Source organism: Drosophila sechellia, chromosome 3L, assembly GCF_004382195.2.
Source record: "Drosophila sechellia strain sech25 chromosome 3L, ASM438219v1, whole genome shotgun sequence".
Taxonomy (NCBI): Eukaryota; Metazoa; Arthropoda; class Insecta; order Diptera; family Drosophilidae; genus Drosophila; species Drosophila sechellia.
In genome coordinates, this window is record NC_045951.1 from 17540806 (window position 1) to 17567980 (window position 27175).

The following is a 27175-nucleotide window of genomic DNA, read 5'->3' on the forward strand; positions in this document are numbered from 1 at the left end:
AAACAAATACAAGGACCGCCAAGGGCCAGACGTAAAGAAAGGGATGGCAAATGAATGAGAGAGCGAGAACGAGAACGAACCTCGGCTGGCTGTTAACCCAATTCAAGGACGTCATTGAGACATTAAACGCGACTCGCTTGCCGAACCCCGAGTGCCGGCGAATATAAGGGAATAGGGCAAACTACTTTGCCAAGGTTGTGCAGAGTGGATATAGTGATGATCGCGTGACACGATCCCCGGGAGCAGCTCGGCCCGATTAAGATTCTTTCATGCGAGACACTCATCTCTGGGCAGGGAACAATCACTGGAACGATCGCTGGACTCTGTCCAGAGGCAGAGGCTCAGCTCTTTGGGCGAATGAACTTGCCGGCATTTTCAATGTCACAGACGACAAAGGGCGGCAACGCAGGCTTTAAAAGCAGCAGGAGCCCAAGGAAAACACTGCACAAAATATTACAAATATTTTAAAATATTCCCCTATTCTTCAATTGGGATTCTAGTAGGACTTTACTGCTTAGCTATTTCGCATTTGAAATAAAAAAAAATTAACAAATGTCAAAACGGCCTTAGCATTCTTAACTAAATCTAAATCCAATTTTGAAAGAATTGAAAGAAAGCCTGATCCTCAAAACTCAATAATCATCGTATTGCATTGATCGCTAATTTGATTTTCCAGTGCAGAATGAAAAGAATCGCTCACAAAAGCAGATTTGAAGGTTTCGTTCTGGTTTGGTGGTTGCTTTATTTTATTTTTTATACTTTCTGTGTCTCATTTGTTGTGCCCAGGACCGCGTTGTTGTACATTTTGATTTATTTTATTGCGACGCAATTTAATGCAAGGACAATTCGCCAGACGACGCAGGTTTTTGTGAAGGGCAAGGGCCTGTTGCTGGCAGAAAAACAACCCTGCCAACGTAATTCCTGATCCCTTTTTTCCCTGCCAAGGAGGTCAACCGAGTTCAATGTCAGACCCGTAGTTTGGTGGTTGGGCATCAAGTTGCACGTGGCGAGCACACTTTTGAATTGCCACCCCCGCGGTACCGACCACCCCGCTGTTCCTACATCTAAGTCTGTGTTGTGCACGAACTTACCTTGCAACCCTCGCAGGAATGCACGCCGTAATGGAAACCGGAGGCCTTATCCCCGCAAACGCGGCACAGCACTGTGGTGCCATCGAATTCTGCAAAGAAAAGATGGCAATTTGCGATTAATAACCAGAAAATAGCATTAAAGATACTGATGAAATTGTGGAGTAATGATGGGGTGATTTAGATTGACGGAATAGTACTTTGTGGTGGAAAATTTATTTCACAATATTGAAAACATAAAAAAAGGAATGACTGAATCTGTATCTAAAAGACTCGCAACAAATTAAGTTATGCCACACACTATAAATTTATACAAAACTGGGAGGCAAACATTCAACAACTTTCATTGTCACTTCCATTTCATTATCGCACACCTTAAACAACCAGAAGAAAGTCCCCGCAAAGTGGACGTAATACTTTCTTCAAATAAAGAGACGCAATGCCACTGCCAAGGCGAAGAAAGCAGCAAAACGAAATGGGCGAGACAACAAAAACTTGTTGCTGAACTTGAGCTCGTTCTTGGCCAAAGAAATGTTACGTAACTTTCACCGGCACGCCAGGTAAACAAGAAAGAAAAACAGGCGATCGAACCAGAAGAAAGTAAACAAGAGAGAGCACAAGAACCAGAGAAAGAGCGCCGGAGAAAGACTTTCTTTTGGGCGGAAACAAGTTCTTGCAGTCGAGAGAAAGACTTTCTTTAAACAGGTTTCGTTTGTTTTGTTCTTCATGTTGAGGAAGCTCCAAAGAAAGTCTTTCTCTCGTCAGTAGGATAACTCCCTCTCTGTCTCTTCATATCTCTCTGGCATCTTCAGTACTTCCTCTTTTTCTCTAGCAATCAGACGCGCCACGCTTTGTAAACAATTGTAAATGGCAAACAATGTTCATGATCTTCACGCTGCCATGGCCATCATCATCACGATCACGATCATGAGCAACTTGTATCTGTATCTGCGTTTTGCTATTTCTGTGCCAGACTCACACACAAGCAGCATCTATACGGCTGCAATGCCGACAAGTTCACTGACATTTCGCTCTGCAGATCGTTGCACTTTTGCATCGGGCAGCCACAACAAAAAACAGGCTGCGAGGAGGAAAGGGGTTGCGTGTTGCACTGATCTCAGGCACGCCACTGACTGAATTCGCTTCAAGTTTCCAGACTGAAAGATCGCTGCATGCTGATACATTTGCGTTCAACAAAGAGCGCAGATGCGTGGTGGTCTACATTTATGTTTGCCAACTAATTAACCTGCAAATGATAAGGTCTGTAAATTACACCATACGAATTCTGTGATCAAATGAGATCCATTGTTAAACCAAGATAATTATAATACCGAATTGGTTTTGATTTTAAGCATTTATTTTTAAAGATCGTTAGTCAATCCGTCGATACTGCTAGGGTCTCAGATAGGAAGCAAAACACCAAAACATCTCATTCATAAGCGCGTGTTTTCCTTATAGATAAACATACAAAACTATCTATAAGACAAGCAGCCGCAATTGAAGTTCTTATCAGAGAAGAAAGCTAAAAAAAGTGAAAAACAATCACAGCTGGCATGTTTATTTGAACTTGAAAAAAAACCATCCCACATTTTGTCTTTATTAAATATAATATTGTGGATGTTTTCGGACTTCCTTTGTGAAGATTTTTTTTGTACTTTTTTTTGGGGGGATTTCGTGGCACACATTTAAAAATAATTCATTGCGGGCGTTAAGAGAATAAAGAATGCCACGTACTATTCCTATCTCCCTCGGACTCTGTCTGTGTTTCTGTTTTTTTCCTAATTCGGAACCCATTTGAAATCAGAATCGCGTGGCTTACGTCATTGGCACATTGTGATTTATATAAATTTGTTTTTTTTTTTGGGAAAAACTTGCATTTGTAATGGATTTGCTCACGGATCTCTGTCTCTTTTCTCGCCCCTCCGGCCCTCTCTTTCTCCTCCTCTATCGCTGTCTCATTGCCTTGGGAACTTTGAGTGAGTGGTTGGCATTCGCTAATCGGCGACACGTGTAATGCCTGATAAATATTATTCTGTTTTTTCGGTGTAATATTAGCCCATATAAGGAAGGGAATTGGGAATTGTTTCCTATGATTAAGGTACTGTGGTCCAGGTTTTCTACGAAGTGAGTCAGAAAAATGTAGTTTTTAAATGATCTTATAAATAGCTTCTTGTAAGTTCTTTACTGTCTCATAGGATTTTTTATTTTTCCATCAAGCTGAACTGTGTGACTCAGGCGGATAAGAATTTTATATAATTATTTAAATTTGAAATATTATATTATTTTATAATTCTTTGGTATTGTGATAAATTGAATACAAATGTTTTTCCGATCCGGCCTGTGAAATTCTAGCGAACTGAATAATCAGACTGCCAAATCCATGGGAATTATCTAATACGCACTGCTCACACGCACACTAGTGCGCACAGGCGACCTTGAAAGTTTCATTCACTCCACACGCACACAGATGCGGCAAGGGGCGGGGGTTTGGGGGTGTCTGCGAAGAGGTGGAACGGGCACTATCAGAGAAATACTAGAAATAAGCCAAACAAATGGCAGCTCCCCTCACAAAAACACACCCCAGAAAAAAGCACACACACTCACAGTCAAATTTTCGATTACTCAAAATATTTATTAATATAAGCGAGAGCGAGAGGGAGGATCGGTGGCTATAGAGAGAGAGAGAGATATTGCCAATGTTCTGTTTCTGTGTGGGTAAAAAAAAAACTACTAAATTAAAATTTGACATTGAAATTTTTGCCGCTCTCATTCGCTCTCTTTCCCGCTCAATCAATAAAAGTTATGCGCGTGCAGGGGGAAAAGAGAGGGGGCGAGAGAAGCGTTCTCGCTCTGCCCACAAACTTTAATGCGGAAATGTTCGGACAGGTTTTTTTTCAGTTGCTTTATTTTAGCGCCAGTTCAATGTATCGTTTAATCAAGTCAAGAATAAAAAATTTTATTCAACATTTTCGTCAAGTTCAAAAAACGCAACTGAGGTCAGCTCGAAATGAGGAATACACCTTGTAAAGTGGGCGCGTTTTTAGTCACCTTTGCTGGGAGCTCATTGAATTAACAACTGCCGCCTAAAATTCCGATTATGCAATGGGATATATTTTGTTTTTGGTGGGAATGGGAATTAATGACCCTCAATGAAACAGAATTTTTTGAAAAATGCGCAAAGTGCATTGATCTTCGGGCTTGTTTCCTTTCGAGTGCCTTGTGTTTTTTGAGGAATTCATTAATTTATTGAACTTTTTGGGGTTACTGATCGCTGGCGTGGGAACGTTGCTTATTGCCAAATAAGAGTATGTGTTGGGACATTAAAAATTCTTATAAACCTTCAAAAACACTTCCATCTCCACCTGTTCGAACCAATTAGCCAAAAGTAAAAGTGCCCAAAAATGGACAAACAAATCTTTAGCCCACAAATAAATTGCAATAAGAAACACAAAATTCGTTACTTTCGATTTGTCGATGGTTTTCACTTTCAGGTCTTTGGCCGCTTAATAAATTTCTAAAATGCACAAATAATTGTGCCAATAAAAATAAACACGATCGGACGAAAATCAAATAAAATGAAAATGAAATAAAAATCGAATAGAGTAAACTTTCCAAGTGAGCAAAAGTTCAAGAGCCGCCTACGATATTTGAAAAGCGCCTGCGAAAAGCGAAGAAAAAAAAATAAAGCAAAAGACAAATAATTTGCGGAGAGCAATGGTGGCAAGGCGAACTTTTCTTTTGGACAATTGTAGCGTTGCAGCTTGACTTTCACCGACATTTGAAAGGGGTGCAGAGGGGTGGCACCGAGGAGTCATTAACCCGCTGCTGCTATGTAAAAATGTCAAAGAGGCTTAGACCCGGTTTTGTATTTATTTTTTCTTTCTGTTTGCCCGTAAATTGGCCGCGCATGCTCAGTCGCCTCGGTGAAAAGTGAATTTGGCTCTGGCTTTGGCCAAGTCAAGCTGCAGTTGGCTTTTCACTTTCGTTTGGCTGCAATTGAAACGCGAAACTTGGCAAGCGGATGCACATCGACCCGGCCGAAACCGAGCAAAAACAGCAAGAAATCCATTGGCGAATGCGAAAAGAAATCCACCGATCCAGCGATCCGCGATACACAGGGTAGCAATGAACTTGGAAACCGACTTTGTCATCGCGCCATCTCTTTCGCCCAGTTTTTCACTTAGTGAAATGCAATGCCAACACACAAACGCATAAATAAATATCGGAGGCATGGGGAAAACACACACTTTTGCTAAGTAAAGCAAATAATGGCAACGGGAGTGGGTGAGAAATGGTGGGGGATTGGAAATTGGAGACATAATCGAGACACACATATAAATATTGTTTCGGTTTTCACTTTCGGCTCGACTGTCATGCTAGTAAGTGCGAACTTCAATTTATTTGAGGCGTGTTTCGGTTTAGTACGTGGATATGTATCAACTGTATCTATTGGTCTATCTATATGTTTGAACTTCAAGATCCCAACATATTTAAATTTTTATAAATACAATTAGGCAGCATGTGAAATTTGTCATAGTTCCCCATTTCATTCATTACCATAAACACCTTGGGATCCCCTAGCCCCAAGACCTCAAATAATCCCCCCGTCTAGTTTAGTTGGAATCCATGCAAAAAGCTTAAACGACAATCAATCAGTTCCCCTCTTTAGAAAGAACTACCTTGACTCATCGCTTGAACTGCAATTGCCCCTAACCGATTCGATCTTTATGCGAACTTGAACCGGTTGCTCATAAGTGCATTAACTTCCTTTAGTCATAAAACAAAAGCCTGACATTGGTACTGTTATAATATCGGTGGAACAAGATATAATAAATAAATAAAACGAGAAAACCCGATGGCGAGCGCTCAAGTTAATTGAACTTACTTGAACTCGGTGCTTAAACAGAAAATGATTTCGGATGCGGAACGACCTTGATGACTGAACTAACTGACTGACTGACTAAACGGCGATCATCGCGTACTGATATAGATAATTACGTTCATAATGATGGTCACACGATTGCTGGACGTGTGACGTCACAGTAATTTGATCGGGCGCCACCTCGCAAAATTTCCGCCTTTGCCAGGCCAATATTCAAAATGCTAATTGGCGGGGGAAGGTCGAAATCGAATCAGATCGGCAAACACGAGATCAGATTTTCTCTCACAATCCGGTCATATATACTTTATTTTTCAGATACACACTATGCCGGCGTTTTATGGTTTGCATACTTTTGGTTTTCAAGGTTTCTCATTCTGTCAAAACGGAACACAAGCATAAGAGTGCTTTATTTTATGAGATCGATACGGGTTTCTTATTGGATTCGGATTTAGATACGTTTAAATGCGTTCAAGAAATGTCACGCATTGATTTATGTATTTCTCCCTAACTTATCTATATCCCATTTCTCCTCATATATTTAGTATTTCCGTAATTTCCTTTCTCACACAACTCACCTATGTTGAGTTCTGGTTCCCCCTTTACCGAACTAGCCACAGTTGTATCCATAACTGGGTAGGACTTGATGTACTCGGGAGTCTGGGGACGCGAATCCGCCGGAACCACCGCAATACCACCCGGGTGGTGCAGATTTGCCTGCGGATATCCGTGCGGATACATCACATGTGGATGTGGGTGGTGCTGAAGGTGATGTTGTTGCTGCTGTTGCTGTGGCTGGTGTTCCTGCTGTGGGTGGTGGTGGGGCAGGGACTCGAAATGCTGGGGCATTTGCTGCTGTGGCTGCTGCTGTTGCACCACTACAGTGGGACCATCGGTGGTGCTGACGGCACTCGATTTGCTGACAAAGATCACGCCGCTGTGCGGCAGCTTGACGGAGGAGTTGGAAGAATTCGAAGAACTCGCCATGGTCACACCTGTGGGTGGCACAGTATCCAGATCTGTGACAGGTGCTACCAGGCTCCTGAATTCCGGATTGTAATTCTGGCCCATGCCCAGCTTGCTGTTGTGCTGGTAGTAAGCCGAAACACTTGTGTTTGGCGGTAGTTTCAGGGCATTTTCCAGGTGAGATCGACCTGTTATCCCCAAAATGGGCGGTGCTGTGGTGCTGGGCTGTTCTGGAGCTGGTGGTGCTAGCATGCTGGCACTCACCGTGCTGCAGATCACAGAAGTCTTGGCGCTATCTGAACTGTCCGCGGACATTAACATTTTGCTTGGTTGAGGTTTTATCAACACTTTTCAGGGGCAATATTTTTTGAATATTTATTTTAAAAATTTTTAATTTAAATTTCCAGCCTTAGGCATAGTTTTGGTTTTTGAAGCACTGGTGCGATATTATTTTATCCTTTGCATTGAAACTTTGTATCTTTTAAAGCCCTTTTTGAGCCAAGTTTACATGTTTTATTCACACTGATAAAAACTATTGGAAAATAGTAGAAATCACTCTTTGGGTTATCCTTTTCAAGGTGCACTCACTACACTGCTAAAAACTCGCGATTCGAAGTAGATCGAACGAAACGAAACGAACGGAACGGAACAAGCGGAGCCGACGATCTGCGCGCTGCGAGTGGCAGTTAGTCAATGAAAGGAAAATCAACATTCGCGGCGGATCTTGTTCAGTTTTTTCGGCGTCGACGTCGGCGCTCTCCGCTTCGCACTCTCTCGGACTTCGAACATGTGCTGCCATCCACCCAGCGAGTGCGAGAAGGAGCGCGCGATCCCACAGATACGGCGATTATGGAGAGACCTGCTCACGAAATCAGTTCATGAACTTGCTTCGTGCTTCGTAAGCGTACTTCAACGGTTACATTCTCACCGATTTATTTAACATAGGTGCTAATTTCATTGGGATTTTTCTTGGCAAATTGTTTAATAGCGGGGTACTCACTAGTAAGTGAGAGATTTTATATAGAGTGTGGTGTTTAGGAACAAGCAATTTCAGACACTTCATGAATTGATTTCACCAAACGGGCCCCGCATAAGCGCACAATCAGCAGTGGTAAGAGCCAGTGAGGGTGAAAAACAGCTGTGAGAGAAACACATGTCGCTCCAGAGAGAGGCCAATCCACCCCCTCCCCCTCGATGGAGTTCAATAAAACTTCGAAGGAGTGAAAATTTATGAAATTACATGCAATTAAAAATTATATCACTCACAGTAATGAAGACTTCAGATCCGCGGATAGGATCGTTGACTCTCAGTCGTTGACACTGGGCGGAAAACATGTAAATCAAATATTTACACGGCCAAAAGGCAATAAACTCCACTGAGTGCTGAAAAAACTTCGCCTAGGTCAATGCTAAATTTATTTCCTGGATCGTTGAGCCACGTGTGGCTGAATTAGGAGGCCCCCGATAACCCCTCCCTGCCCAAAACCTTCCCCCCACATTTGACCCATTCAAGGCTAGACACTCGCCGTCTCACTCGTCCGTTCCAAAAATAATCTTTGACTGAGTTTTCCTTGTTTCCATTTTTCTACTTTTCGGCACATTTGTCGGCGGGGGAAAATTTAACACATTTTCCTCGGCAGGCGGGAGGGTTTTTGTTTTTCTTTTTGGAATACGACATGTTTTTCTCCAAACAAATACCGAAAGATATTCTTTTTTTCTTAGTCTTTATGGGGGTATTTTTGTGGGAATGTGGAAGCTGTTTAGGATAAATTAGCTGTTAATACTACTGTTTATTGAATGAATATGACAATGCGTCTAACACACATAGGGGAGGAAGTAATATTAAGACGATCTTTAGCTCTCTTCAATTGCCATCTTGATAATAAGAATATTGTTTGAGAACAGTTTGCTTAAACCTATTCTATTGCCTTCATATCCGATACATGAGCTACAAATACGGATCACTCTTTTCAGATTACCACCCAACTCCGGTACCCTTGAATCAAATCTCTAATTACCTTTATTCCTCTGCTCTTCGATCACTTTCACATCGAATTGCTGACGTTGATCGGCCACCGGACTCCGTAATCAGAGACTCGAGCGGCATAATAACAACAAAAGCACATTTTCCTTCAGCCGCCAGACCCAAACAAAAATAAACATTGAACTTCCTTATTAATGCAATTTCAATAATGAGAACAGTCCAAGGCAGCTCAAGAGTCAAGTCCCCGGAGCGGCGAGTTCGAGTCTGGAGAATGCATACGTATAAACGAGCAGACAAAACGAAAGTGGAACCTCCGAGGAGATCAGATCCCCATCCAGGGCTTCAAGTGGGGGTCAAGTTCAATGAGGGTGAACTCTTCAAAAAATAAAAAATGTATTATTATCAATATTCGGGAGATGGTATTCACTTTTATTAGTCTTCAAGGGACTCTGAAGTACATATGTCTACGTTGTATGTATATACATATATATTTTCTTATCATTTTCGTCTAAAGGCAAAAGGGACAGGCCCTCACTTATTGAAATATGACGTTTTAAAGAGTCTTAAATGAATAGTCATAGTTTATGTGTGTTGGAAAATTCCATCTATTATCAATGTATCTATGGTAGTACTGGGCTTTTTAAATGATACACCACCATTTAGACCTGACCACGTTTCTAATGACTACATTTTTTCTGCCAATTCCCAATGAGTTTCGCCATGTCATGATCTGGCCCGCGATCACTGTTCGCGATCATGGGGCGAGTGAACTCCTTGGAAATGTCATTGGCTTTCTCCCCCAACCCATCCCATCCACATCCCAACCATCCACATCCCCCCATCCACAACCCAAGTTGTATCTCGTCGCTCTCCCGTTTTATGTTGCGAATTTCAGTCCGTTTATCAGTATGGTATATGAGGCTGGCTGGCTGTTACTTAGTCACTTAGTCACGACAGCTGGATCAAAGTACTCCGATAAAGAAGTGTCCCTGACGCAAAACTCGCCTTCAACTCTACGGCGAAAGGCGTACGGCGTACAATTGACCGATAAATTGAGAATGAGGGCCGCACGCACATGCCAGAGAAATGGATCAGTGTGTAGCATGAAATTTATATTATTTTACTTATTTTATTGTTAATCGGTTGGCGAGCGGTTGAAGGCTTCCGTGCTACTCTGATACGAACTCTCCTGATCAAGTTGAACGACTCTTTTATAAATTTTTCCTTGTGAATTTTGTCGCTGGAGATATAATTTGCCAAAAAAATCGAGCTGACCATCGCGGGGGTAAGGTAAATGCGATAAGAAAAAATAAAAAAAAAAAAAAAATCCCGGTTAGTTGTTAACAATTTGGGCAAGTAGATTTCAGAACTCCGAAACCAGTTTCGCATTGCGTAACTCCCCATTCTGTCTGTCTCTATTCGTCTATCGCTCTTTGGTTTATCTATGTGTTTGAGTATCTGTATCTATATAATTAACGCACAATGAGAAGGTGCGTGAGCCCGCCGGACTATCCGTCCGTCCGCGTTCATGAACTCGGTCAATTTGAAGGCCAACCATTTTGCGGCTTACGCATTGAAAATGTGTGTATTCCGCCTGTGTTGTTTTTCTGTCTTTTTTTTCGTTTTAGCTGTGCCAGTTTTTTTTTAGTGATTTTTCGTACTCGAGCAATTTAATTTTTTTGCGTGGCTTCTTTTTTCGGGCACTGTTGTTCTGGTAGGATTGTGTCGTTGATTACGCATAATTTTTGGACCCGTTCATGATGTCATGGCGAAGGGGCGATGGGTACAAGAACGATCCGAATGTACATATGCATGATATGTATTCTGAAGGTTGCCCCCAGTGTAGACAAGGGACCCTATCGCGGTTGAAATCGGCGGGAAAATTAGGCTGGCAAAAATCTCAGATTCGATAAATTATGTGAACTCTACATACTTTAGTAAGAGTATCTTAATAATTCAGATTAGATTTGTCAGTTAAACAGTACAGTGGAACAACATGCGCCTTATCGACGTAACCAGCCAGCAAACTTAAATAATAATAATAATAATAAACCCTCACACACACTAATGGGGAAGCAGTGACAGTTAGTCTCTTATCGGTGAGTCTGTTATCAGCGTCGAAACCGAAATGAAGGTCAGCAGCACAAATTCCTCGGCCCAGAGTTCTCTTATCTTTGTTCCTATATGCCCGTCTCTTTCCCACTGTCTATCTCCGTCTCCCTCTGTGCGCTTTGTTCCACCGCGTCACCTTTTCGAATACCCTTTATAAGGAGGGTACCAACTTATACATATATGGTTGTTTTCTAAATTATAAAGAATTTTTGTTTGTCTTAAATATTTAATATTTAACTTAATCCTACTTCGATTCTAACAAAAAGCATAGCTTTAGTAATTTTACTAAAAATTAATTTAAATTGATTTCGAGCCTATGAAAATAAATATTCTTATTAACAACTATTTAAGGGTATATTTCATATTAGAAATGCTTTTCTCTCAGTGCCACATTTGTTGCTCCTCTTGTTTCTGATAAAAATAGCTAATAGAACAAGTCACAGTGTGTGGGCGGAAAAGGGGCAGCGGGTGCACAGGTGTGCTTATCAGCAGTTGATTTCTATTTATTCCGGACTCGCTGTATTTTCGTAGTTTTTGCAAGAGGTTAAGATTCGATAAGGGTTTTCAAGGTCCACGACAGCTGATAGTTCGGGTACAGTTACATAATCTATGCAAAGCTTTCCCTGCCCACGCTTTTTATTAGCCAAGGTCGGCAGAATTTTTGCTCATGCGTGTGTGGTGTTGTTTTTATCGCCTGTTAGGAACTGCAAAAATTCTAAATAATATAGCCACATCTTGACCATGGCCTGGTCTCAGTTTGTTGAACTGCTTTCCTCCATTTCGCGACCACTTCCTTTTGTTTGCACGAGCCCAGCAATAGTTATTAGATTTTGTTTGCTGCATAAACAATTAGAGCCAAGTGCCAAAAATTATCAAAGAACCGATATGTGTTTAGACTTGCAAAAATTTTCATGGACTATGAAGAGTTCACAAAGGCTAAGGAGAAGGTCGAGAGTTCAAGTGTTTTAGTTTATACAATTCATTAAACAGTCTTTAAAAATTTCTTTAAGCCAAAAATAAATGAAATTAAATCGTGTGTTTTTGGTACACATCAACCAGCACTAACTCGAATTTTCCATTTAGCCTGATCTGTGGGTTTCCTGGTTGCCGCTTCAAGGAAATTTCCAGAAAATGCTCCACGGCCTGATGCTCCACAGCATTTTCCATTTCCCCATTAAATCCTGTATACATTTTTCACTCCCTCTTGGATCTTTTCTGGTTCTGGGATTGTACTTGAACTCGTTTCTAGACCTCGTCTTCTGCTGCTTCTTGTGGTTTATCTGCTTCGTGAGCGATTCGAGTCGGTTCTTTTCGGTGGTTTTTCTATTGCCGCCTCGCCTGGCCCCAGCTTTCCCATTTTCCACTTCCCATTGTTATTATCTGCTGACATGCAAGGGCAGGAAACGCATTGCCTTATCGGCGCTGGGCGGGGTGCAGTGGGAATTAATCAAAAGTGCCTTGGAGCAGACGCCTCCACTTGAGCGATCCGATCCGACGCGATGCGATGATTACTCAACTCAAACTCAAACCTCGACTCGCTTCAATCAAGGCGCATTGAACGTTCAATGATCTATCCCAATAGCAACGCTCATGCCCCGCTTAAAAAGTGAACTCGACATTGAAAAAAAATAAAAAACCGACACACACACACACAAAGCAGGCCACATCGATTGTTACATAGACCCACCATCATGACAGGAAAATTGCTCCACAAGGATGGACATTTGAACTACCCTCTAAGATGTTATACAAATTGACTCAATATTGAATGTATATTTAACATCAGCTTGTTAATATTATGGTAACATTTTGCATTCTTGAACGGAATAAAAGTGTATTTATGTGGGATTAGGATCAAAATAGTTTGCACGTCTTTCGAAATTTGTAATTAACTTTTAACCAACACAATTTAATTTAAAAAGTACATATTTTTCCCTTAAATAGACAACATAATGTGCAATGTTCTACTTAAAATGGCACAAGCCAAAAGGAAAAACAATATTACTCCATATGTATAGGGTATAACAGGCATTGGCGTAGAAAAAGAGAGCCATGGAAAGAGATAGAGCGTGCGCCGAGCGAAAGAGAGAGCTGAATCTGTGTGAAGTTCAAAGCCACTGCACTGAGGCTGAGATTGCTACGATCCCCTGCCCCCTCCCCCCATGCTTTCCACTTTCCAGCGATGTTGATGTAGGTTCGTTTCGGTTTGGTATTGTTTTTCTTCTTTCCTCTTTTAATGTCTTGCCATGGGGAGGCTGCACTTTTGCTTTCCCGCTGCACAGATTTTCGCTGGTGTGTGTGGATCCTCGGATTTTTCCACTCGCACCGGATCGCTCATTGAGGGTCTTTAACCCTTCGGGCAGTGCAATGCACTCTCCCTCCGACCGTCTTGCTCTCCTATCCCCTATCTCTTTTCCGACCGTTCGTCTTGTGTGCAATTTTTTCTTGCACATTCTTCTCTGGTCGCCGTGGCTTTCGGATTCGCATTCGTATCTATGCCTAGTTGCGTGCATTGACTCTACACGCACACAACCAACTGCAGCGGGGTAGGTGGGGGAATGGTTTTACGACTGCTTACAGTTTTGTAACGGTTATTGAGGGTTGCTCGCACTCCAGTAATGCCAAACTATAGAGTTGCACATTCGAATATTAGACATATTTAAAAATTATATATTAAAGCTTTTAATGGCATTTGGTTGTTTCCATCTTTAATATTCGAATTTATGTGGTTAAGTTTACCGCTTTTAGATAATGATATGTAATTTTCGTAATAATCATCCCTACGTTTCTAATTTATTTACAACAATTTGTAAATTTTAATATTCATATTTTGAAGTATATTTTTGAAAGTTTCTATCAATAAATTCGTTACTATATCTTAAGATCTCGGTGCGACAACCGTGCTTAAAATTTTTAGATAAATTTAGCTAATCTTGCTAACCATCAAAGCGCCTTTTATCAAGCTTCAAGCCCCGTTTTGGTGGGAAAATAGCCAGGCTAACAACTCAGAGTTCGCACCCCGCAGCTGCAGTTTTAGTTCTGCCCCACTCCCCTCCTCCGATCGTGCTTAGTTTGTCTGATAAGCTGCGCAGTTTATTGACTTGTCTCGTGGCCTCTCACTCTAACGCGGGCCACGCATGCGCGCAGTTGGCCAAGTTGAATGCACTTTTGGCCATGTTGTGCGAAAATTGGTAATTGCCGCACGTGCTTTCTAGGATTACGCCAGAGACAGAAAACCTTAACCCGGGCTATCTTTCTTTTTCCCCATCAATCTCGATCTCTCCATATATTCGCATTTTCCAGTACTCATGTTTAATTGGCAATTTGCACTTGGTCGGGTTGGTAATAAGCACTTGAACGGGCCTTGAATTATGGCTTTGCATTCGATAGATAGATAGATTCGAACGGTAGTTGATTGGAATAGATACTTGGACACTTAGTAACAGAGACACACAGATGCCTAATGGCCCATCGGAGGGATAAATTATGGCGAAGAATATGAGTTAAGCGATGATTTATGAATGACTGGGAACTAAATATGGTTGCAGAACAGCTAAGCAGTTTATATATTATCTAAAGAAAGAAAAATAGTCTACGATTGGCCGGGAGAAGTAAATAAAATAAAAAATAATTTAATTCATACAAATTAATTTATACATACATTAAAATGCAACACTAATTAGTTTAATTGATAGAAGTTAGATTGAAAGATAGAATATAGTAAATTAATTTATCTTGGTCTGTGCTGAAAAAAGACTTTATATTTCTGGCACCAGTTCTTAATGTGAACTTTAGAACCCAGAAAGAAAGATCTCGACTTAGGAACCATACTAGTCTCTCCCCTTTTTCTGTAACAATTCTCTTTTCTTTGGGCGCTTAGCCTTCCCCACTTGACCAAATCGAATCGTGGGGAGCCAACGAGACGAAAGGAAACCGATCAAACCACATTATTTGATCAAACCACTTTTTGGTCAATAGGCTGGCAGCTGCCGCAGACCATGGCATAAAAACAGCACACACAGATTGATATCTCAGTCGGTAATAAGTGCAGAAAAGCCATAAAAATAATATACAAACAAAAAAAAAAAAGCGAAAAGAAAACAAACCCGAGAACAACGAAAATCAAAAGTCAGGCACAGAATGTATATAAACCGATGTATATTTGGGAACGTAATAAGATTATGCGATATATATGGCGGGTAAGATGAAACTTGGACTTGGACTTGACTCCAGTGGAGAAACAATTCGTGCGAAAGTGAATGACCTCCATTAACCGAAGTCTTGTCTTCTGTAGAATTGTGCGTTCTTCGCCGCCGCGTCTTCTCACTTCTCGTTTCTTTCGAAAATTCGCAACCCTTTTGGCTGTCTTTTTGGCCACAGCATAATAATTAGTGAGACAAAAAGAATATATAAAAAGAAACTGGGGCCTGGAAGAGAGTACGCATAAGACCCGAAATTGGTCTGCGGTTCGTCGGGGAATTTGAAACCTGTTTGAGCCAAGCACATACGCCTCAAACGTGTTTAGCATAATTTTTTCGAATCGTTTTTTACTGCGCCTGCTGACTGATAATTTATGAATGCGAAGCGATGAGCGCCAGTGCCCCCTTCCCTCGTAAACACAAGGAAGTGGAGTTTAATGTACTATCTGGCGGTCATAGAACACGCCTGAAAGGTATTGCCGTGGAGCCGTGAATAGAATCGGGTGGCAAATCGATCGCCTAGCGCTTCTGGTTTCTGATTAGATTATAGCCAAGCAGGAAGAGTCGAGAGGTCGAGAGACCCTTGGGGCTTTTGAGGTCGAGTGGTTGGAAATCTGACGATTATCACAAGCAGTCAAGGCAGTTCAGGGGGTTCGCTGATCGCTAAAGGAGAAGGGTGACAAGTTGCTCATCAGGCGATTAGTGAGGCAGTGGGTTTAGATCAGCAGTGTGAAAAATGCCAACTGACGGCATATTTTGCTTGGCCAGAAGAATGCTCTAGAAAACTTGATGCTTCATCCGGTACGCAAAACTAGATTGGTTGAGGGGCATTGGAAAAATTCTACTCAAAATGGTCTAAAATAAATCAGGAAAAGTTTAAGTAATTATACTCACGTTAAAGTGTCGTTAATCTGCTAAAACTAACTGAAATGGATCTACTGAATCACAAATGCAAGGCGATCTCTTCAATTTACCCAGCAATATATGAACACTTGAACCGTCCATGTTGTTGCCCTATTATATCTTCTATCCACTAACTGTTTGCATGAACGGGTGATCTTTCCCCAATTACCTGGTTAGTGCCCAGGTCGCATTCCCCGGTGGCCCATGTTCCCCTGGACTTTCGATCGGTGGTGCGGTGCCAGGCACAGAAGTCAAACACCCCGACGACCAGTGTCGAGATTGTTCAGAGAGTTCGTTATACTATGGCATGGCAGTCGGCAGTGCATTGGCGCTTTCTACCACATGGGGCCCTCCCTGCCCCGTTTACCACGAGTCGGTTTCCCCTTTTCATCCAGCGATCGCATGCAAAATAGCGCGAAAAAACTGGTATGCAACTGCAATTTGTTGGAAGAAGGGGGCACACGAGGGGTAGACGTCAGCTGATGACGTTGCCAAGTCAAAGAGAAACCCCCGTCCACGATCCCCCCACCTGCACCCCCTTTGGCAATTCCCATCCATGTATTCATTCAGTATGCGGTGAGTGTTGTTGACTCGGTCGACGATCGCAGGTCGCTGCACTCCCTTCCTCTCTCACTTCGATATAACATACCCCTCTCGTTCTGCCCTACACTGTGCAAAAATATTTTTGATATATTTAAGCACTACTTATTGCCTAGCCCATGGAAAGTTCATAGTTAGTGCGCAAGAATTTATTTCACATTTCAACTATGGTCTATGCACTTGTTAAACTAAAACGTCTAAACGTGTTTTGTTATGTTTTCAGTGAACTAAAATTCATTGGAGCATTCGAGTGTGTTTGGTGGGCAACTATGCTAGTGATACACAGCAGCAAATTGGAACTGGGAACTGGCAACTTGCAACTTGCAACGGGCGACTAGCAACTAACAACATGCAGCATGCAACGACTGCCATGAAAGTTGACTGACACCTCGATGGCAGGACTTTAACCCACAGCAACCCAAACAAAGTGAAAATGTTGCTCGGAGTCGAAGTTGAAACTATTGGGAAAAGGAGGAGAGGTGCATTTTCCACGTGTTGCACGAACATCGGCGCAAAATTGGCTCAGCTGCATTTTTTGTGAAAGTTTTTTTTCGGCATTTTCTTCGATGGTTTTTTGATAGTAATTTATAGTTTATTAACTTTATGGACCGAGTGCATTGACTGGAAATTCATGGGGGCGCAGGAAAATCTGCGGCACTCTATTGCGTTTTTCTTCTTTTGGAGGTCATTTAAATGCCGTGGGTGGCAGTGAAAGTCGGCTAACGCTGGAAAGGAATTGATGGGTTGACTGACTTGTGGGCAGATGGAAAGAGTAGAGCCGGGTGGTATCCTAAAAGGGAGAGGAAATGGGCGGAATTCCATGTAGGTGGTTTCCGAGTGGCTGTGGAAATGAAAGCGAGATCTGAACTCCCAGATAAACAGGGATGTTTGCATATTTTAGGTACAAGTGGGGTTAAATCAAATTTACAAAAAAATTGATAAAATATCGAGAGAGGATTGCAGATTTTTCAAATTGGTCTAGTTATTAACAACTTGTTTGTATTTGATAGTAATATTAAGATATCCAGAAAATACATATATTATATTATTAGGCTATTAGGCCCTGCCTTTGTACATTGTAACATTTATGACAATCTTTGGAAGAATTTGAACTATGAAGTTTGTCTGTCCCTTTTTCCAACATTTTCACGATCACTTAATGCGGGTTATATTTTATTGGGTACTTCACATTATGAGCGTTCTCTGGTCAAGTGACTCAATCTGGTCAAAGAACTTTCTGAACTACAAGATTCCAGGAAAAATCATATGACAATAGCATAAACTTGGTCTCCAAAGACCCCCAAAAGCACACCACTACCCCTCACTTTTAAGCCATTCCCATTGACATCGACACCTTTTTGGCGTAGAAAACAACGTGAATAACAAAGAAATGAGAACTACGCAATACGAATACGGGGGAGCGGAGAAAGGTTGATACAGAGCGGTAAGAGGTGGAAAGGGGAAGAAAGGTGGGTAAAAAGAGAGAAACATGGTTGCCCAACCGAGTTTGGACCGTTTGGAATTTTGTTTATTTGGGACAAGTTCACTGTCGGCCAGAAGAATCCAGAAGAATTTAGAAGACAGGGGGCCGGGAAGATGGGCGGGGTGCAGTACCCCTTTTACATCATCTCCCGTCCCGATTTTCGTTTTCCTTTACGCTCATATTTGTTTACAACTTTTGATTTTTTCGTTCTTTCTTTTTTCCGGTTTCTGTTTCTCTTTTCGCGGCACTTTGCTTACTTAATGACTTTCTTCTTTTTTTGGGAATAGTTTGGGAATGGGGCTTATGTAATGGTCTATTCTTTTATTGTTGTTTTGACGGCCGCTGTCTTCGGCATTTTGGAATTACTATGCCTGTTGGTTCTTCTGACTGTTGACTGTGTTTTCGTTCCACACTCGATTTTTTCGTAAACAAAATTTGGCCAGAAAAGGGAAGTATGAAAAGAAATTGTCTAGTAACGGTATTTAGCTAGAGAGACTTTAAAAACTGCGCAAAATATTTAGAGGGAAATTTTAGCCTCAGGTGTCCAATTAAGATATATGTATAGTTTACCTGCAAATTATGTCAGGGTGTTCAATTCAAAGTGGAGAATGAATATAGCGAAACAGCTAGGTGTTCAACTCACACGTAAAAGTAGTCCTGCTTATAATGGTTTTAAATGAGTGCATATTTTATAGAATTACATCTTAGGGCCAGAATGACAACCAGTAAGCTATTTAAATATGATGTAAAGTCGTAGGATTGATTTAAAAATAATTAAGAAACTCTTTTTTAATCTGAAAAGTTGTAATACTTTAAGATTAGTGTACACGGTCTGAAAGGTATGAGGTTTAGAGGGACAGCTGCAGTTTCTGGATAAAATATATAAGCGGATGCAATTTCGATCTTATCGCCGGGACACCGCTTTTGGCAACCCAATTAAGTACGCGTGTGTGCCCCTCCCCAGAAAAAGAAGCTTCTTTAAAAACAAACGAGGCCAGGAGTAACAAACAAACAAAAAGCCCAAGCTAACTCCCAAAATATTGCTTCCTTTATATGCTTTATATATCATTATCATCAACGCGAAAAAAAAACGCAATAACAATGATCTCCAAAGGCAACGCAACAAGTTCAAAAGAATCGTTTGTTTCTTTTTTCGGATACTTATTTTGTATCTCTCTACTGCTCGCTTTTTGCATTCAGAACAACACGGAAAGCGTTTAAGTAACCGAAAAAATTTGTGTTGCAAAACGTCACCGCAGAAAAAGTGACGAATACACCAGATAAACCGTAAGAGTCAGGAATATGCAATCTTCTCTCGTTCGTTTGAAAAAGGGGTCTCTAAAAGAGTTTTTATTTATAATACTTATATAATTTTTCGGGGAAGCTCACCAGTTGCCATCAAAATAATTGTTTTCAGGATGCAACCCCTCCAAAAATCGTCGCCTATGCACTTTCTCTGTTTGTTTTCGCGTTGCACTCGGCATTTGTTGTTTGCTTTTTAGCACTGCTCTCTTTCGCCTGCTTTGCACATGTTGCGGATTCGTAAACGGGGTGAATGTCATCGGGATTGTGATTGTATATTTTCCCGGCCCGGGTCAATTGCCTCTTGGGTAACTCACGGAATTTCATTCGGCAGTTGGCGGCTGGAACTGCTGACGAATGCCGATCCAAATTCAGACATATAGTAGTGGGTAATGACATATCGCTGATTGTACAATCGTGACGGGCCACAATTCGCATCGAGAACGAATGTAAGCCAATGCGATAATTATTACGATTGTGGGGGATATTTCGCTCTGATTAATATCCCTGCCCCACGCCGATTGAATTGAATTCGCATTTCGATTTCTGGAAATAATCTTATGAAATGTGTGGAGAGTTCAGTGACAACATAAGGGAACAAAATGAATCGATCGACACAGTTAATGTCTGGAGAAGTTCACAAACCGATCTCGATCTCGACTGAGTCACAATGGGAAGTCAGGTTGTTGACATTGTTGGAGTTCTGTTTTAACTGAAAGTGACTGCCGGAGATGAGTACGTGTATTTTTAAATTTAAGTGCAATATGCATGAATAGAATTATATAAACAACTGAAATGATTTTCCTTACGAAAAATCAACCCATTTCAAACGTTGAATTTGTTAATAAGAATGCTTTTTATAAATCCTTGTGAAATTGTTAGTCCATCCAGGATATTAGCATATAGAAAATAATAAACATCCAAATTAAAAACCAAATCCAATTTGGATTTTCCTCTTCGCTTTTCCAATTTTCCAAATTTCCCTTGAGGCTCAAACTGTGTTTTCTCTACGGCGAACAAAAACACAAACAGCTAACTGCAATCAACAGCTCACAAGCCACAACAACAACAACAGCAACTCGTTGGAACGGACAGCCATTTGTAAGTCAACGAACCAAGAGGATAGGCTATAACAACAACTCGAACAACTCCAACAGCAAAAGTATTTATCTATCGTTTAGTCATCTCATTTTATTTGATTTTCTTTTCGCACATGGGCGATTGTGCGAGTGAATGGCCCAGCGGCATACTACTACAGTGCGGCACACGAAGATCATCTGTAAGAGCCATACATTTCCACACAACACCCATACATTTTCACCGAAGACAACGTCCTTGCTTCAGTTAACAACATGCCAGCCGAGCCGAGCGACAACGACAACGACAACGTTGTTGGCAAAATGACGCTGCAAAACTTGTTGTCGTCGTGCTTTTTATTTTTTCAACGATATTGTATGGTACGGTGTAGTGTGGTATGCCTCGTTTGCTGGGTTAGTTACCCCCAGCGCAATGGCAATGAACCAGAGAACCATTGACCGACCGGAGAAAGACAGACGATGCCGATCCGCTGCGCTGCAACTTGCAACACGAAGTCAGCGCCGCGATCGTTTCCAGTTTGGCGAGTTCGGAGCTGCAGAGAAACTGGTTCTTTCGCAGTCAACACACAATTTGCAACACGACGACCGCAGACGCAAAGTGCAATGATCGCAACGAGGCTGCAGATCGAGTGGCTTTGCCAAGTGGAGGCGGCCATCTGGGGGTCTCAGGGGTGCTCCAAAGTGAATGCCGGATTCAGTGGGCAGTGGCGATGACGTTGGTGGGACAATCAAACAAACAAACCAACAAAAAAGAAGTGAGGGGGGGATATAAAATGCGTCACTCGTGGCGTGGGATTCTGTGTGTTTTTACAGTCAGACAAGCCTTTAAATAGTCAAATATGGGAAAAGGAGATCGCCGCAGGCAATTCAAAAAGGTTGGAAGGAGAAAGGAAATGGCTAGTCTTTAGTGGAAAGGGTGAAAGGGTGAGATATTCGAAATCAATTTATAGTACGTGTACATATATATGAATTCTTACTATATTACTGTCACACTAAGCTTAACAAACTTCGAAATAGAAGAGACTTCCACTTTTATAACATTTATAATACTTTCTGGCTAAAATGAGAATTTGAACTTGCTTCTCGTAACTAAATATTCGACTTACAAATATTATTGCCTAACTCAATCGCTTTTGGCTTGGAGTTGCGACCACTTCTTAGACTTCCAAATCTACATAAGCCAACTGATTTTGAAAGACAAATATGGATATCTTCTGGCCAGATCAGCAGTTTGCTAGTTCGGTCAGTCAGTCACTCAGTCCCAGGGAGCAGAAAATAATGCTTTTGGCCAACTCAGCTCGGCGGAATCATAAGCCAAAACCAGAAAAGCGAAAACCGGGCAGAAAAGAAACCGCCAACAGAAAAGTCTGTACCAAGTGCTATACATCCCTCTCTATACTTCACATTGTGACCGTCTCTTTCTGGACGGTTGTGGTCGTGCCGAAATTTGGCAATGAACTTGAAACACGTGTAAGAGGTATGAATAATTTTGGCCAAGACAAAGAAACGAAGCAGTCAAGGAGAAGAGTGGGCCCAAAAGTCGCGGAGAGTCGCAGGGGGAAGAACGTCTTTTGTAACAATTTTGCATGATTTACGAAATTTCAGGGAGTCTCTTTCGGCCCCTTTTCGTTCTTTTTTCTCCGCTCGAGGTTTATTGTATTTTTAATTATTTTCGGCGTAATAACCTAGATCCGTGGCATCGACCGCCACCAAGTCCGAGTCCGAGTCCAATTGCGAGTCACTTGGTCATATAATTTCTACCTTTTCCCTCCATAATGGTTGTTTTTCTTCGGTTCGCCTTTTATTTTTCTGGTCGATTCTATCCGTTTTTTTGCGTTTTGCATTTTCACCAACGCCAAAATGTTCTTCATTTTCTACTTTGATTTTTTCTTTTTATTTTATACTTCCCATGGAATGGATTATTTAAGTGTTGAAGATCTCTATATAGGCAAAAATCATGCTAGTGAATTGTGTGCTTGTCAAATTATGCTAATATCTACCAATAATTTAATTTGTATTTCATATTCTCAAAGTAGATGACAATGAAAGACTGATCCAACTCTATTTCAAACCAAATTCAACTACAAACTCTCTGTATAATGTGTTAAAGCAATAAGACTTGCTTCAATCAAACAACAGGTACCAATAAAAATATAAACGTAGAAAGCGGGGTAAATTACGGCACTGCTATCGACTGACAGTTCATTCATCAACCAAGCTCACAAAGAACCTTTTGAGGGCTACGCCTACTGTCTTCTACCTGCCTCAAGACCCAGAGAATTGGGCAACCATAACATAGCGCACTCAGAAAAACATGCTCGCACAGATCCCAGAAACTTCCAATCAGAATAGAACGGTACCTGGCCCACAGGCACCTGTGGCAAAAGAAATTAATGATTCCACCGACCACTCCTTGGATTCGTTGGCATACCAAATGAGTTCCTCGATTTACCACTAAAGGTTAGCACTTAGTTTCGGGGTTCGTATCACTCACCTGGAAAGGGAAGAAGCGGAGAATGTATGATCAGCCAAATTAGTCAACAAATCTCTAATAATACAATGGAAGGGTAATCAAATACACGCTCTTATCAAACTTATTCCAAGGGCTAACCCCCACTTCCGATTTTAGATCATTTCCGCGTTGTTTGTATGACTGGATGTACATATGTACATAGATATATACGTACATATTTGTTACTTCTGATTCGGTATAGGCGTATGACCGCTCCAGGGGCAAAATAATATTGCCAAGTGCGCAAAAAGCCCTCGCTAGAGTTCAGCGAGCCCAGCTCCATATGTATGTTTTTATTTAGTACATATACATATGTAGAACAGGTAAAATATAACTAAACTTATCTTATCATTGAAATACACGTGAACGAAATAGATAAATATAATCGTTTGCATAGGGGTTAATATCGGGTAGTATTTGGGAACATGGGTGGGTAAGTCGTAAATAGCTTACCATACTGTTGAAATTGAGATTAATAATACTTTAGTTGAAAATTACTTTAAAATGTACTTCAATAATAAAAGTGTATATTTACATATAAGATTTGTACAATTTATAAGATTGTGTCGTGAATTATGTGTTTTATCTGATGAAATTAAAACCTCTGATTTTAAAAAAATAGAGTATATATTATTATAATTAGCTAGAATAGTTAAATGGATATCTTGTCCAAAGTGTTGGTGCCCCAAATGGACACGTTTCCGACAGGAGGACAAATCGCCAGCATCGAAGGTTATATCGAATTGACTCCGACAGATGGCGCTGCGGGGGCAAATGGCTAATCGTGTGTCCATGAGATACAATTCCTAATTTTTAGTCACTCAGATACAAATTGCGTTTGTGCGTTTGCCGAGTTCACTCCACTAGAAAAACAATGAAAATGTTGAGACGGACAAAGTTCTGCTTCCAAGTGCGAGTACAACAATTGTTTCGGGCAGCCCAAATAACATTTATGTAGCTCTCTATTTTAAAATGCGTGTGCGGGTATTTTTCTGTGCATATGTATGCATGCGTGATGGTCTCATTTTCGGTGTACATACACAGAAAATTATTTCGAAGTTCAAGGTCAGTAAACTTGCTACGCACACGCACAATGGGAAACGAAACGAAATAAAATGAAACGAAAAACACGAAGTGCTGGCAGCACCCGAACACTAATACAATCGCCAAATTATCTCTCTCCTCACTAACACACGCAAATGGCGCTCTCGATCGCTCTCTTTGCGGTTTAATGAAACTAGAACGATTTTCGAATGAGCTGCTCCGAGGAAGCGAGATGGAAATGGAAAGGAAGACAGAGAGCGAAAGAGACCGAGAGTCAAATGGAAAGGAAGGTAAGAAACCCAAGCTCCACATCCCAAAAAAAGATATTTGTTGAATGTATCTAAGTACGAAACTTCATCGCCCTTTCATAAAAATTGTATAATAGAAATTGGAGCGTTAAATATTCTCGAAATACCCATTATTGTTTCTTATTTAAATAAATAAAATGGACAGAATTTAACATTAAATTCGCTCTAGTATTTTATTGGGCTCCATTTATCCTTTTCGTGTCCTGTGTATCCTTTACAAGCATGGCACCTAAGCTGATAGGCCTCGGCAAGAGTATTGCGATCACTTGAGCATAGGAAATAGTTGGAAACGATTTGAAACTTGTGCGGGTGTTAAAAACGATATCAACTTGATTTGTTTGAGGCCCGAAATTATCTCCGATGATCTTATGCGCGAAGAACCAGTTTCGACACTCGTTAATTAACGAAATAATCTGCTGGAAACTTGTTCAAACAAAACTTCTGTCGATGATCGAAGAGTAGAGGCAAAGGCCAAATAATAATTTGGCAACGACAAGGGTCAAAACTCGCTGGGAAGGTCAGATTTAAATGCTGGCTGGAATCATTTCCTATCACGATCTCTTTCGCATTCTTTTCCAATTCCAATTTGAATTATTGTTATGTATGTTTAATGTTTACTGGCACAAAAAAACGGAAAGTTGTTTAACGACTTTTTCTTTTTTCAGTTCGGTTACTTCATCCATTACTGATAGCATCTCTGCTCTCCAGAAAATTAGAAGTAACACTTGAAAACTACATAAATAACAAACCGAATACACTATGCGTTCTTCTTAGGTGATGCTGAAATCAAAAGTTGAGATCACAGTAAGAGCTCATATCCTCCTTTCTTTCTTTCTCCAGCTGTTGCTATCTTTGTTCTTTCTCTTTGCTACTTTCTTCGTCTTTCATTCAGTTATGTAACGTGGCCATGGCCTGCTTTCTTTATTTGCCCAGCGTCTTGGGCAAGTGAAATAGGTTAATGGGCATTGGCATTTCACTGGGATTGTTTGTTTTGGTTTTTGAGGGAAGTAAGATGGGAAAGTATGTTTTCAAGTGCATTCCGTGGGCATTTATTTGGGATACGTATTCAGCTCTTAGAGTGTAGAGTGTTCTACAAGAAGTATGGGATCGAACATGGCTCAAGTGAACCCCCTTCATCAAAGTTCCTTTCAAAATGTAGGTAAAATGCTGGCGGATCTTGTTTAGAATTTGTTAGGCTTTCAGTTCTAATGATAGTTGTTAGATGTTTTATTGCTAATTATGCGAGTGCGTGTGCTTTTCCATGATTAATACGATTAGGAGAGTCTGAACTGATGACTGGTGATGTCATTTCGCCAACCGCTTTGGAGTTAAAAGGTTCCAACTGCCAAAAGCCTATTAAAAATTATGAGAATTTTCGCAGAGTCATTTTTGAGGCTCGGTTCGGTCGAAGTTAGACAATCGTAATTCGCGTAATTAGTCGAGTTCAAGTAACTTTTGCTTGGTGCTTAGTTTTGGCCGTGTCATGGCTCAGTTGCCAAGGGGCCAAAAGCGGCCCCGCCACCCCTCTTTCACGCTCAGCTGTGCGTTTGGCATATTCAAGTGTCAAATACAATTGCCTCAGGGGCGCAAACAAAAAAAGATCGGAGAATTTAAATGATTATACACGGCGCGAACGCAGGCAGCATTTAAAATGCGTAGAACGAACTTGAACTTCAGCACAAAAGAAGGAGGAAGTCGGCCCGAAATATCTACGAATTATCTACCTAGCGAAACCGAGAACATAAACTCTAAACCCAAAACCCAAGCAGAACCCAACCCAACTCGATTTCAACGTCAAGGGCTAAGGGGCGAACGTGTCCAAAATGCTAAAATACCCTGCGTGAATAGGTAACCAACGAAATAGTGCCCTAGAAATCAGGTAGGGGGCTTTTGGGGGAGTTACGTGGCTCGTGGCACGTTGTTCGCCATTTTGTAGGAAGCTCAGAGAAAAAAACCAATGAGAAATGAAAGACTACTGAGCAAACTGCTTTGGATCAACTCAAAATTTTATGCGGGCAACATTAACAAAATAAAAAAAAAATATACAAAAAAACACAAAGAACCACAAGAAAAAGCATAGGGAGAAGAATACGCACCAAAAAGCGAACAAGAAGAAGACACTGCAAAACCGAAAACCAAACTTTTTTGGCATAAAAAGAGAACTCACCAAATAATGAAAATGTCAATGTCCGAACAACCTTGAAAGAAGCCAAAGGAGAAAAGCTGCCACTCGAAAAAATATATCCGCGGGGGGAAAAGAGGGCGGAAGGAGCGTATCGCATTGAGAATCACTTAAGTGTAAGGGCCCAAACTGAATTTGCAATGCGCATAAAGTTCCCAGCCAACCCTAGAAAAATTTTAAAAATCCCATCCAAGTAAAGGGTTTATGCATCGCCTTCGATCGAGGCAATTAGAATTTGAGATCACTTTGACGGATCGCTACGCAATTGAATAGAAAACTCTAGCATATCTTAAAGAGATTGTGGAGTTCAACAGGTATCTAGAGATCTAAAAGGAAACCTAAACTATTTTCAAACCATTAAAAAAACAAAATTATTTCGGTAGTTATCGGTAGTAGAAGTTAATAAAAGTTTTTGTACCTTATAAAAAATCAAACGTAGCTATATAATCATACAAATTTACCAAGAATTTATAATTTACGGTATTTGTTTTATATTGTTTTATATTTAGTGAGATA

General features: G+C 41.0%; 1 protein-coding gene across 3 annotated transcripts in view; it reads right to left on the reverse strand.

Annotated features, from left to right (window-relative positions):
• The window catches only part of LOC6620533 (ecdysone-induced protein 75B, isoforms C/D), a 96536-nt gene that overhangs the window by 37593 nt on the left and 31768 nt on the right, over positions 1–27175 (reverse strand). For 2 of the 3 annotated variants that reach the window (XM_032719451.1, XM_032719453.1), the window contains one exon: positions 1092–1180. In XM_032719451.1, coding sequence (XP_032575342.1) covers positions 1092–1180 — 89 coding nt within the window. Of the gene's footprint in view, positions 1–1091; positions 1181–6545; positions 7598–27175 lie in introns of those variants that run through there. The other variant, XM_032719452.1, reaches the window with a different exon arrangement.